This window comes from Corvus hawaiiensis, chromosome 30, assembly GCF_020740725.1.
Source record: "Corvus hawaiiensis isolate bCorHaw1 chromosome 30, bCorHaw1.pri.cur, whole genome shotgun sequence".
Classification (NCBI taxonomy): Eukaryota; Metazoa; Chordata; class Aves; order Passeriformes; family Corvidae; genus Corvus; species Corvus hawaiiensis.
In genome coordinates this window covers 14600468-14614781 of record NC_063242.1, presented here as the reverse complement: position 1 = coordinate 14614781, position 14314 = coordinate 14600468, and the positions used below count along the sequence as shown (strand labels likewise).

At 36.5% G+C, this 14314-nt stretch overlaps 1 protein-coding gene across 2 annotated transcripts in view; it reads left to right on the top strand.

Moving 5' to 3' along the window:
- ANKRD12 (ankyrin repeat domain 12) overlaps positions 1-14314 on the top strand; it is a 59494-nt gene that overhangs the window by 12077 nt on the left and 33103 nt on the right. The window contains exons 2-3 of one of the 2 annotated variants that reach the window (XM_048289578.1): positions 7208-7345; positions 13626-13773. In XM_048289578.1, the coding sequence (XP_048145535.1) occupies positions 7259-7345; positions 13626-13773 (235 nt within the window). In that variant the 5' untranslated portion in view covers positions 7208-7258. Of the gene's footprint in view, positions 1-7207; positions 7346-13625; positions 13774-14314 lie in introns of those variants that run through there. The other variant, XM_048289579.1, reaches the window with a different exon arrangement.

The window sequence follows — 14314 nt, the reverse complement described above, 5'->3', positions numbered from 1 at the left end:
GTCTCAAATAGTACAGTGTACACAAATAGCCTTTTATTTCATCTTTTCTTAAGCGGAATGGGTTCTCTTTTGAACTTGTAAAGGATGATTTGGTTTTAACCTGCAGCAGGAGGCAGGCTTGCCAGTAGGGTTGTACTGCAGTGTATATTTAGTCCATTATAGCTACATATGTCTAATGTGTTATAAGCTTTTTGGAAAAAATGTTTTACTCTCTAAGTCTCGTACCTATTCAACTTTGACTTTAGCGCCCAGGGAGTTAAAATGTTCCATAATCCTACTTTGCAGTAACATTGGTGCTGAACTACAGCAGCATCCTCAGTGGCTAAATGATTGAGAGGAAGTCTCTTTTGGGGGGATTCATGTACCACTCCTTTCATAGGACTTACACAAGAAACCTAAAACTATTTTTGCTCAAATAAAGTCTTCAATAATCTTTTCAGTGTCTTCATTGTAGAGATCAAATAAATTGCTCTAATGATTGTAGAATAGCTGTGTTGATACAGTTCTCTGCAATGAAGACCTTGGTACAAATATTTTTGTGGCTGCAGTCACTCTGAAATTTTGACCTTTCAGAACAGTATTTTGTATAATGTCCTGATGAGATTTTAAAGTGCTTACTCTCGGCAGTGTCCCATCCTTTACCATCATTTTGACATTTTCATGAGACATCAGCAGTGTTTGAGACTTCATTTCTGCAAGTGTGGCTGTCCAAGGAGGTAGTGGAAAACGGACCACAGGGATAAGCTCGTCATTCTCCATTTAAACGAAAAGGGTATGGAATGTTTGTGCTTTTTTACAAGGTCATAGGAATGGCAAGACTAAAGACTTCTGGTTTGTGTTCTGTAACATAGAAAAAAGTATTCTGGGGAAAAATATTTGTGTGTTGATCATGGAGTCCCCTGTGCTTTCCTCCCAGACACAATCCCTTTTTAGCCTTGTCCTCTGAAGTCTCTCTCTCTCGCTGCCTCCTTGTCACAGTCACATTCTGTCATTTGGCTAATCTGAAGCTTTAGACATGTTTCTGTATGGGTAATACCAGGTTAAAATACAGACAGATGTTCTTTTTGTAGACGTGGTGTTTAAATTGCCAACCCAGAAAGGCCTGGCCCTGTACTACTGGATTTCACTGCCCTCCTGCTGTGTGTGTCGTAACCTGAATGGTCTCTTTCCCCACACCACCAAATTGCTGGTCTGGTGCCTCTTAGCACATCCCTAGCCTCTAACCAAAATATCTTGAATAATCTCTTGCTCTCTCTCAAGCCCTTTTTTATTACTGGACAGTGTAGGTGAAAAGGTAGATGCTAATCTGATAACGTTCATTTGCCAGGAGCCATTTCATTGTGTAGCAGTTGACTCTGGTTGAGTAACTGTGTGTAGCAGCACTGAGTTCTATAGAAGAAAATAATTGGCAATGCTGTTACATCTCCCATCACACATTTCATTTAGCATTAATAATTAGTTAACCTCTCTTTTGGAAAGAAATCACTTCCCTGAGCTGTTTGCTGAAGGATGCTTTTGTTGTGAAATAAAATACTGAAGTCATTTGCACTTTCCTGATAAGAAGAAAAAAGAACACAGAGTGTTAAACTTAGTTAAATGAACATCTTTTTGCTAAAACTCTGCTTCTTACAGGTTTTAAAAATACCAGTTTTCTGTAGCTTTTTGGTCCTTTGTACTATACCCATTCCCTTTCTCCCAGTGTGTTAACCTCATCTGTCTTTGACACACTCCCACCAGAAAGCAGATAACATTTGGTATGGCTAGGCGTGAGCTACCTACATACTTCTTAATTAGCCAGTGTGTGCATACGGGTTGGCCAGCTGGCTTTCTCTGAACAGAATATGTAATGTTGGCTTTTGCCTGCCTTTCCCTCAGTTCAGCTGTTCTTAGACATCTCTCTTATACTCATCCACCAACTTTTTTTTTTTTCCCTTTTGTGGACTCTTAGTAGCTTTGAGATCTAGATCATACCAGTCATTTCAAAATAAACTTGGAAGAGGCAAATTTCTAGGGATGGGAAGTAGGAGATTTCTAAGAGAAAATCAGGTCAGTCTTAATTTAAATCAGTAACTATCCTCTCTCCTCACTGTAGTTTAATTTGCTGTATGTAGTGTTTTCAGAGCTTGATTCCTCCTGTTTTAAGCTGAGAGATGTGTTTAGGAATTTGCTGAATGTGCTCCAACCTTTAATGTGCATTTAGTACATGGAACTGCACTAGGAGTAGTCCAGAGCAAATCTGCTAAATGTGACTAGTGTAAATTTGGGTTTTTTGTTAGCAGCTGTTCCACTCTACAAATCCACTCTTGATAATTCTTTACTTCTTGCTAATGTAGATGTAGCCATAGTTGTTGTTTTCAGTAGTTTAATTTTATTAAAACATTTTGAAGCATTCTTGTCAACTATTTATAGCAGGAATTTGTTATCATTGATTCACTGTTTCCCAGTCTAGAGTAAATCCTTATCGAAAGAGAGGGATATTTATATTTTTTTTTCTTTTTTTGTTGTTTTTTTTCTCTCTAGATGAAATAAGATATGGGAAATACAGGAAAGCAGAGGTAGTTGAGAAGATAGCTTTACTCTAGGTCCCCTGCTTTTTAAATGCGAATGATTTCTAGAGCATGAGGGTAGATGCAGTGTCCTGGAAATTAACTCATCAACTACTGATATTCTCATAGAAGTTTAATCTTGTGCCCCCTTGATTTGATGTAGTACTAGCAGTCAGCTAACCTTCAAGATCAGCTGTACAACAGGGCTATCAAAGAAAACCTTCCCAAAGCATCCTGTAATGTTTTGCTGTAGGTTTCACAGGGGGGACATGTGCAGGAATAAGGAGGTAAGCATACACTCCGAACCAGAAAGGAAAAAAGTAGTTCTGTGAGCACCAGAACTAATGATGCTTAATTCCTTAGCAATTTATGTCTTGTGGTTGATTGACTCTGGTAATGTGCTGGTCTCAACTGAAACTTCCCCCCCCATAACTAAGGGAAAAAAAGGGAAGTGGTTTATAAAGGCCATCTCATGTGGAGTTGTCTTACAGGCATGTAAGACTGTCATGAAGCTGATATTGAAACCTTCCCTTGCAAAAAACAGCGATGGATTATTATTGTTATTCTTATTATCCACTAGCCACCTTTTCCCATGAAATTTGTGAATGCTTAATATATTTGAAAATTTCTGCTGCTGTGAAATTTAAAGGAAATCCATCTATAGGCTTGGAAGTCATTAGTGAATCATACATATGCATCTAGCACAAACACAGGGGCCTTAATTTCTCAGAAGATCGGGCTGAAAGATGTAAAGGGTTTGAATGACAGTGGTGGCAGCACAGTTGTAGTGCTGCATGAATGCTCTGGTTTTTTACATAGGTAAAGACAAGCTTTTCCATCAGTGCTAGATGTGAGCTTATACAAATTAATAGAGTAACTTGTTGGCATTAGAGATTTATTATATCACTAATTTTCTGTAGCTAATTATATCTGAAATTCTGGTGGTTGGTGACGGTTTTTTTGGGGTTGGTTTTTATGTCCAAGGTTTTTTATATTAAATAATCCTAGCTTTCTTGTCACTGCTTGTAGATCTGTCCAAATGCTTACCTTTGTTACTTCAAGGAGAAAATAGAATTTTTAGTTCCGTAGTTGAAAAATGACTGAGAGAAGAGTTCAACAGCATTTCCAATAGTATGACTGATGATTGGTAATGAGTGTGCAGGAAAGATGTCCAAACATAAAACAAGAATATCTGATTTTGTTACATACAGAGAAGTTTCTTTAGTAGGAAGCAGATTCTGTTTTATTGAAAAGCTTGAAATCAGTTTGTTATAGAGAAAGCACAGCTGTGCCTATGTGTCAGATGAAAAGTGATGGCACTGCTTGTTGTGACAGAGGAGAATAATTTGAATGTAAAGAGTTTAACTTTTAATTCAGGGTTCTGGTGATATAAAATGTGCCACCAAGATTGCCTAATAAACCAGTAATTGCATTAAGAAATGCCCCTGAGGAAAACTCAAAGCAGACAGATCTAGGTTTCTCTGGAAGACCCTGTTAATGTTCTACATTTTCACTATGAATGCAAATGTTTGTGTTTAGAACTTGAATCGAAATGGTACTGAACTCCAGAAAAATGGAAAAAAAAGTCAGTAAAAACACTTCTTCGGCAGAAAATTTTATTGCTATATATACTATGTAATCACAGGTTGAATAGTTCGCCTAATTTCTGTGCCATAGTGGTATTTTAATAATTTTTTTAATCTACCTTTTATGAAAAGTATTTTTTCTCAAATATTTGAAGCATCTATGTCTGTTTTAAATTCCGCACAGCGATTGTGCAATAGCAATCTGGTACTTGAAACACTTTATGGAAATACTGCTGTTTGTTAGTCTTACAGTGTGGTGGTTCTGCTTTGATAATCCAGTATGTGACACTCAGTTTTAGTGAACTTCCAAAGCAGTTTGGTTTTTTTCCAAAACATATTTGGCTTGGGTCAAGAATTTAATGAATTCACATTTACTTTTGGTCACAGAATCACAAGAATGGGTGAGGTTGGAAGGGACCATAGTGAGTCATCTGGTCCAGCCTCCCTGGTCAAGCAGGACCATCCCAGAGCGCCTGGCACAGGATTGTGTCCAGACAGTTCTGGAATCTGTCTCCAGTGAGGGAGACTCCACAGCCTCTCTGGGTGATCTGTCCCAGTGCTCGGTCACCTGCACAGTAAAGTTCTTCTCATGTTCAGGTGGAGCTTCCTGTGCATCTGCTTCTGCCTGTTGATGATTTGCTAAAGAAAATGGAAACATCCTATGCTTTCTGCTTTCATGTACTTGTATTTGTATACTGAGCTAACTGTATTACTAAAAATACCTTTAATTAAAATCTATTTTGAACGTGTTTTCATAATCCTCTTGCTCCTATACAATACTTGAGGTTGGGGTTTTTTGTTCTACCATTTTAAAAAGTATACTCTTGCTGTCCAGGTAAGACATGCAGGGAGGCTGGGCCTTTTGTGAAGGGCAACTCTGTTCAGTTCATGTGGTTTAGCCCCTGCTGGTGAGTCAAATGACATCAAGGGAGCCAAGCCTGAGCTAATAAATTTTACTAGGCTCATGAAGTTTGGCTTCTTGCTGTCATACACCAGGGAATGGCATATGAAAACAGGAAAGGAAGAGAAGCAAAACAGGAATGAAGGTAGTGTCAGGGAGCCAGGTAGCAGAAAAAAAGGATTGAAAGGAAACAGCAGCATATGCAATGAGAAATACATTGATTAAAATAGAGCACCTGTTGATCTTTTTTAAAGTAGTTGTAATCATGATATATACAATGGGAATTGTTACAAATGAAACTTACAGAGAGAATTTGAGAGGCTAAATGAGCAAAGGCAAATTTATGACTTGTCGCTTTTTAAACCCATGGAAACAGGTATTTGCTACTATAATAATACACTGTGTTTGGTCTAATCAGCACAGTAGTATTCTGTGAAGATAGTAACTTGTTGCTTCTTTTAGGATTAAGGAAAGTTTTAGTAAATTACAGGAAACTCAGTGTAGTGTTTGTTTCTTTCTCTCCTTGGAGCCAATAACCATTTTTTGTTCCTGCAGCTGTTACAAAGGCAAGTAAAAAGAGAAGGCTGATAACCATGTGCTTTGATGTTCATTAAAACTGAACAATTACTCTCTTTATCAGGAGGGCTGCATAAATCCTGTTAACACTCCATAAATTAAGGGAATAAACTAATGTTTCTTTTGTCTTAGGTAGAACAGTAGAAATTTCACAATATTGTATCTTGTATCTTAGTGGAGACAAGATTCTGGTTATTGAGTGTGAGATTGTTTCTAATTAATCTCTTCCTGTTTTTCATAAGCTTGTGGTTAGTGTTAAAAAACCCCCAACAAAACAAAAAAAAAACCCTCCTCAGGTGTAGGGGAAAGGGAGGAAAAGAGCAGACCTTAGTGCAGCATTTCCTACTTCTTTGACTTGAGGATTGAGCATTTTGAACTTTTCTTCCCTTCCTATTCTAGAAGATTAAGAAAGTAGTATGTTACATTGTTGTATACAACAGAATTAATCTTAGACAAATACTCAAATTTTCCATAGTTAAAGCCTTGTGGGGGATGGATGGGTGGGCAGGATGTAGAAATTTGTTTGAATATCAACATCTTGTGTGTCAGGCATAGTGTGCAATACAGTTTTCTTAAAGTCATCTGCACCAGTTTTGTTGTCAGTTAGCCATGTCAAACCAAAATAGTAGCCATGGTCCTAAAACAGCAACAAATTCTCTTATGTGATGATCCCAAAATCTTAATAGTAAAGCTACAATAGGAGTGTTGCATCTGAAATGATGACTTGCTCAGGCATGAAATTACTACACCTCAGTAAGATTGTGATCACATAAATACTTATAACAAAATACATCAACTCAAAAAGACCCATTAAAAAGTCACCAGCTTTGAAGTGCTGTCAAATGCAGTTTTACCTTTGTGTGACCTTTCCTCTCAGGCATTCTTACAAAAAGGGTGGCTCTTCCTTCTATGGAAGAGGCAAGTCAGACCTCTTCCATTATGTGAATCTGTAATGACACTTTTTTGAGATGGAGATGAAACACTACACAGCTCTTGAAGCTTTATATAGATACATATCTGTCTCTAGTGGTGACTTATGTATATAATTTGATAGACAGTGGAAATTAAGGTTTCTAGTTCCAGGTCTAAGCTTTAGAGGATTTTTCTTCTAGCAGGCATCTCTTGATCCAACAGGAAGGATAATAAACCACAAGACCTGACTTTCTTTTCATACAACTTTGAATATACAATATTTCAGTTTCTCAAGCTAGAAAACCTAAATTCTCTTCCCAGTGTTTCTAGAAATCTTGTGCATCTTTCCAAGTCTTAGTGCATTTAACATGAAGTGAGATACTGAACCTAAGGACCTATTAAAATAACCAAAAATGTTAAGTCTTCCAAGAAGGTAAGCTAGACGGGTGAAGCAGTTCAGCAGCTGACTTGGTGCTTTTTTCATGACACCATCCCCAGCAACAGCCATGTTAGACCTTTTGGGGTTTTGCCCCAAGGTTTGAGCTGCATATGAGGAGGAAGCCTGGTGTCATTATTAGTCATCTTTTTTGGGGTACTGTTCAGCTCTTTACCATCTGCAGTAACATTTGTCCTGAAATGACACCGCAGTGTGTATATTTATGTAATGCTGTTTGTTTGTTTTTCAGACACAGGATGAACCCGCTGATACAAGATACAGCTAGCTAAACAGCTATAAAATGCCCAAATTTGGGTCTACAAAAACAGTTAAAGTTGAAAATTCTGACAGCAATAGCACCATGGTGGAAAAAACAACTGCAAGAAAGGTAACAAAAATTATATTGATGCCCATTTAACTTCAGTAAAATGAAGTGTATGTCATTTTTTTTGTTGCTGTAATGGGAAGAAATAAATATGAATCTGTGTTCTGATATCTTCAGGATTGAAAAAAAATTATACATTTTTACATTGCTTTAACTGTAAGTTAAACTGTGGGACAGAATTTGACTTTTATTGTAACTTGCAGGTTAATTTAAAAGGAAGCTGGGTGCTTTGGTTTTATTTGATGTAAGCTAGTGTTAGCCTCTACATCTTAGCTAAAATGAAGTCTGTATATACTCACAAGAAGAATGATCCATATTTTATTTTATTTTATTTTACAACGTGTTACTCTCTGTAACAAACACACAAAACATTCGTGAAGGTGTGACAGAGCACAGACCAAAGAAAAACACCAGTTTCTTATATTCCTTTATAACACGGGGACTTTTTCACTCTGTGAGGGAGGACTTAAAAGCCAAATGCTGCACAAAGCTTGAGAGTAGCTCCTGTACAAGGGAGTCCCATTTAAAAATTGTACAATCCACTTTTGAGCGTTAGAGAATGAAGGAATATGGGAAATCCAGTCATGCTGAAGAGTGGTTTGTTGTTTATAAATGTGAAGTATCCCATAATTTTTAGAGTTCTGGAGCTAAGTTGCAAATCACCCAGTTCTCCAATGTGTCTGGCTAGTACACGTGTACAGTAGACCATGGGTTTATCTGTACTGCTAATGAATAACAGAAGCTGGAATAATAGTCTGCATTGAGAGCGATGAGTTAGTTACATGTATGTTGCCCTAGGGAGAGAGAATCTGTTTGTTTCACAGCAATCTTTAGAACTGTCTTCTCTAGAAAAGGATTTTTTGTGTGTTTGTGGTCAGACTTACTCTTTTGTTGAAATCTGTGTTCTCTGCAAGACCATTTGATGAATGGATGCAGGACAGGAAGAGGTTAAAAAATAGAAAAAGATTAGAAGATTCAGCATCTACTTGCAACTTTTTGCCTTCCAAAAAAATTCATAGAAACCTTTAGACCTTTTGGTCTCTTTCCAGTTTGTTTCATTGGTCCCAGTAAAGTGAGGCAAAGGTAATTCTTTCTGCTCGCTCTGCTGAACTACTTAGATAAGAAGGGAAAGATAAGAAAGTAACACGTGGAAAGGAAATTGGCTTACTAGTAAAGGGATGAAATAATGTTGGGTTTGGTTTTTCTTTCTTTTTATTCTGGTCCTTGTTTGAGATATGATTAATTGAAGTGTCATTCAGTAATTTAGGTAAAGAGGAGGGAACAGAAGTTTGACCAAGTGTATGAATATGGAATCCCAGTGATGGACTGATGAAGTTGATACCAAAAAGTAAATTGATAAACTGCTTGCACTGTTTTATCCGGTGTTGCTCAGTGTCCGCCCTGGTACAGTGTACGACTTGAGATTAGAATAGTGTAGGGTGTGGTTTGGAATTGTATGATGTAAAATGATGTGTAGTGCTGAAAATATAAGATCCTAAATAAAAATGGAGTATTATTATTATTAATAAAGAACATAAGTGTCTCAGTTGATATTCCTGTATTCAGGTTTTTAGCATAATAAATACAGTTGTCATCTTTTGAGAAGAACTGAATACATGGTTATGTTAAATAGTCACTTACTCTGTCACATACTTGTTCTCTAACACACAGACAATTGTGAGAAGTGTTCAGCTGGCCTTCGACTAATCTCTACTCTTTAGAGTGTATTAGAAAAAATAGAGAAAATATTGCCAAAATGCCATAATTTAGATCCAGCCAAGAAAATAATTTAGAATTTGGCAGGAGATAGGCTAAGAGTAAAATTTGAGTTTGAACAACACAAAGTCATGAAGGCAAATCTGTACTATATACACAAACATAGAACTCTGAAATAAAGATTGACCAGGCCAAATCAACAGTGATAATTTTAATGAAATGTCTTTAAAAAGTAGTGGAAATTTCTGTAAAGCAAATAAGGATTTTTCTCAATGTATAAACATTTGCAACCATGAATTTAAAAGTAATAGTTCTTAAAGCTTTAGAAGTTACTATGCAAAATGTTAGGGATTCATTAGCTAGTGTAATTGATGTAAGGAAATACGAAAGCCCAGTGTGAAATAATGTTCATACAAAACTGTGCCTCTTACAAGTGAACAGTAATGCTAAAGGATACCACTCCATTAAAAAAATCCTCATTTTTCTCAAAGTAAAAGCTGTAATGGCCTAAATGGCATAAGACTATTCCAGTGCTTAACATAAGATAAAAGAAAAAACACTTGCAGGGTTTGATTTCCCTTTCATAGTTGTTACACTGTTTAGCTAGTTCTGGTTGCGCACTCTTAACTGTTGACAGAGAAACGTAGTGAAGTTACTGTTGTTATTATCAGGCATAATCTTTCATATTTGTCCAGAAATTAATGCTTATAATACAGCCTCAACAACCAGTGAATAGCTATGTAAATCAGCTATGTGTTCAGGTCTTCTGAGAACTCAAAAAAACCCATTAGAAATAACATTCCTGTTAATAAGCTGAGTTTATATCATGTATGCTTTAGGGTACATGTATTTTTATTTCAGTTGCTCATCTGACAAACATTAAAAAACAGTATGAGTGTGTACAGCAGCTAGGCCATCTAATGTTTGCATAAAATATTTCATAAACATACGAACATAATGAAATTTTAATTTATCTGAATTTATACTTTATATGGCCAAACTCAGGAAGTAAACAATGGATATGTCATCCAAAGGAGAAACACATTTGGAGTTTGTAAGAATTAATTCTCTCCTTGGAAGACTCCAACAACAGTGCCAAAAACCATTTAATACCATACAGAACACGCTTCAGTATGTAATTATCTTTGATAGGCAGAAAAAGAATGCTTGTTCTCCCTGGGCTTAGTACATCTGCTAGATTATATGGCTCTCTGTTGTCTCCTTTTGTGTCTTGTCATTGATTGTAGCGGTACCAGACAATAGAGCTGGAATGGGATATCAAGAAATTGTCCAGACTGCTGTTTGTTAGCCTTCTGAGACAGTTCCTGTTGAACAGATTAAAAATGTGTTCCTCATCACAGCACACTAGTATGGCTTTGTTGACAGTGAAAATTTTTCCTTGTTACTACATCCTCCAGTGAGGCATGCATTAAACGTTGAGACATGCAGATCCAGTTCATCCATTTGCCCCAGAGTAGAATAAGCTGTAAGCAGTTCCTGACAGATGTTTGCCAGACCTTTTCTTTAAAGGCTTGCCTGATGGAAATTCCTGTCTCCTTGGGCAGTTTATTCTGATACTTAATTATGCTGACTGGCATAGAGTTAGATGTTTAGTAGAAGGATAAATAACCTTTGCTAGTCTCCTGTTGCAGTCTAAAGCCATTAAATGTTCTCTAACTGTAGTGGACATGGAAAGTATGTAATGCTTTTCACTTTGCAGCAGTAGTTTAGTTTTCTGAACATCAACATGTCTTCAGTGTTTTATCCAATTAGCAGTTTTCACTTTAGGTTAATTAATCTCTTTAGAAAGTCCGCAGGACTTACAGGTTATTTTATGAAAAATGTCAACTCCATTTTGGGTTGCTTCCATGGATCACATTAAAGTAATGCACAGACCTGTTGATGCTGAGTTTTGAACCTTGCTTTGGACCCTGAAAAAGAGATGTCCATGCTGTTGCAGTGACCAGGAGCAACTGGAACAGTGAATGCCCACTCTTTAAAATGGAATGCCTGGTCTAACCTGCAGGATTTCTACTTCAAGTTGAATCCAGGATGCTGTTAAGAGTTTTCTGTCTTTTAACACAGCATTTTGGGATTGTACAGTTAATTTTTTTTATCAGTTTGGAAAACCTTGGTTTTACCCTGGCTTTTCCTCTTTTGTTTTGTATTAAGACTGCTTTTCAGATCAGTCAGTCATTTTACATTCTCCTTGCCAGGGCTTTTTGCTTCTCCCTCTCAGTTGTGATGATGTCTGCATATCTGATTGTATCTCTATTTCAGCATTGTCACCAAAAATAATAAATAGCATCAACTTTGTACAGACTTCTCAAACACCCTGTTCATTGCATCTTTTGGATTGGAAAGTCCACCGCTGAATGCTGAGTGCTTATTTCCACTAAGGAAATAAGCATCTAAGGAACAAAATAGTGTCTTTTTTTTTTCTGTTTCTGTGTATTCTATAGATAGCCTTTTTTTTTCATTTTCAATGTGTTCTTATTTATCTGAAAGTATGCATTTTGAACTACCTCTCCTCCTAATTAGATCATTACAAAATTAATTTTCAGTCATTACTCAAAAACTAGTGCATCAGTCGTAATATTTAACATAATACATACAAGTAATTTAAGAATAAATGTAAAGCTATCAAATTACTTAAGCAGCTTGTGCCTCTTTGTGAGCACCTACAAATGTATTTTACTGATGAGTGCCCCCAAAAAAGGGTTTCTTTTTAAAGATTACCAGCAGCAAAAAGTTGTGGGTTTGTTGTTTTGTTTTTTTTTTTTCTACAGAACAAGTTGAAACCAATGTTTCCTGTTTAGGAATTATAAATTATTTTTAGTTCATCCTTTCTATTGCATAATACCTAACATAAGATAATATTCTAGAGAAAGCAATACATTTTTAATGCCACTTTATAATATTGTGGGAAATTTAAATACACAGATATGGGAAATAATTGGATTGTTTGGAACGAGGGATGAGAAAGCCCATGGTGAGATTGGGGTCAAGTGGCAAACTTGAGTGTGTAGTGGAAGCAATCAGAAAAGGCTTAATGGAGTTTGGATCTGCTTTTATCAACTTACAGATGCATTTGCAAATGATGACTTGTGTTAGATGGATTAGCTTGTTCCATAAGTAATACCACAGGCACTGTATTTCCCAAGGGCTGTGGGGAATCTTAAAGGGTTTAGGTTTTTAGATTTTCTTATTCTAGCATGTAAAAAAGAAACCGGGGGAATTGTTTCCATTGGGGTTTTGAAGGAGGGTTGGCTTTAGTTTTGGTGTGTGGGTTTTTATTCTGCATTTTGGTTTTGGATTTTGGTCTTTTGGGTTTCTAAACTCGGAGTGAAGAAGGTATGTGTTCTCTGTGGGCAGCAGCCTTTATACCTCAGGAATTCTGTTGACATAGACTAATGGCTTATTTGTCATTTTCCTGGCACATTTGTCTTCTGAAGGTTATAGAGTTTGCAGGTTCTTTTTATAATCACTTCTTCTTACCTGAGTTTTTTTTTTTAAAAAAGGAAAGGTGCCTTTGAGAACAATACCTTTACTTGAAGCTCTTTTCTAGTTTTCCTTCAATCAGAATAAATCTTCAGAAGTACCAAGGACCAGCCTTTTGATTTTCAGTGATTGGCAAGGCAGTGTATGTTCTTCTTCTACGTTTAGGAGATGAATCTGTTAGTGATTTCATCTGATCATGTGTTAAGAATGATATAAAGCTGGGGAGTTGTGTTAGCTGACATAGCTGGATAATGTGTTTCTGCAGCATGTAGTGAACAGAGAACATGGTGTCTCTGCATTGCATCTCGATTGGTAGGCTAAAATGTTGGAGTTTGCAGCGGGTTCTCTCAAGCAGTCTTTAACCTGGTATCTTTTACATTCTTTCCTCCTGTATTAGTGAAGTAATCCAAGTATAAGTTAATATTGGGCCCATTTAGGCTTTCTCTGTTTATTTGAAATATGGTTTATAAGACAAAAATCCCTAGATTTATACACCTCAAAAATCCAAATAGCTTGTACCTGTTTTTTCTAAATTTGATATGAACTTTAAACGTTTCTTCACAGATTTTCTAAAATGAAACATTAGACTATTATTGTTGAAATAGAAAGGGAATTCTTTATGGATGCTTTACAGGGTGGGAGTAGAGGCTGGGGAGGGTAATTAGGGGGGTTTGGGGGCTTTACAATTCACAGTCTGAATTGCAGTGTGGGCTTTTAATGTGCTTTTAGTGGGATTATTATGTTATGGTCAGGGAAGGAAATTGGGGTGGTCATCAAGACTTCGCAAATTTTTGTTTAGTTTGTGTTGTTCCTTTGCTAATTAATGAAGGCTTTAATAGTGAACAGCATTTCTACAGTGGTGTATCTGAAAGTAGAAATGACATAGAAGTTAATAATTTTAAAACAACATGCCATTGATTATTTTGTTTATTCAAAAAACTGGGTAATACACAAACTTATACACAAGCACATACATTCACACATATCAGTCCTTTCAGTCTGTATATATTATAAGACTATTCTGCTTTATGCAAAAATTACTTAGTATACTTTTTATTTATATTAGAGCAAGGACAAGATTGCATCCTACAGCAAAACTCCAAAAGTGGATAGGAGTGATGTGGGGAAGGAGATGAAAGAAAAGTCTTCCATGAAACGTAAACTTCCTTTTACTATTAGTCCATCCAGAAATGAAGATCGCAATTCAGACACAGGTAGAACCTTTTTATTTCCTTAACTAATTATTTGTCGGTAAAATACATCCTGACTTAATTAATTGTATAGTATGTTTTTATATTGATTTCTTTTTCTCTTTAAAAAGAATACTAAGTATAAAAGTTGCTTGCTTGCTTCTGATTGTTGCATCTCAGTCTGATAGGCTTTCATCCTGTCATTAGCAATGGCCAGCATGCCACCACAGTTGATGTGTATCCCCCAGTTGTTTCCTAACCTCATTCTTTCCTTCTGTTTCAGTAACAAATCTTTCTTTGTATTGTCATCTCTAGAGGTCCATTTGTTTAAATGAGTAAACGGATGAAAAACCATGTCGATGCCTTGATTTGAGACACAGCTGTCAGCCTTTCATAGCTTTTTTTGGGAGGGAGCGTCAGATAGATTGGTAGATGTACTGTTCTTCATACAAAAAAAAGGTTGCTAAGGTGACAGAGCTAATTAAACTAGTCGTGGAGAGCACACTTTCCTTCCAGTTTAAGTTCCTATGATCTGTAAATTTTCTGCACAGGCTGAGTAGTTCTT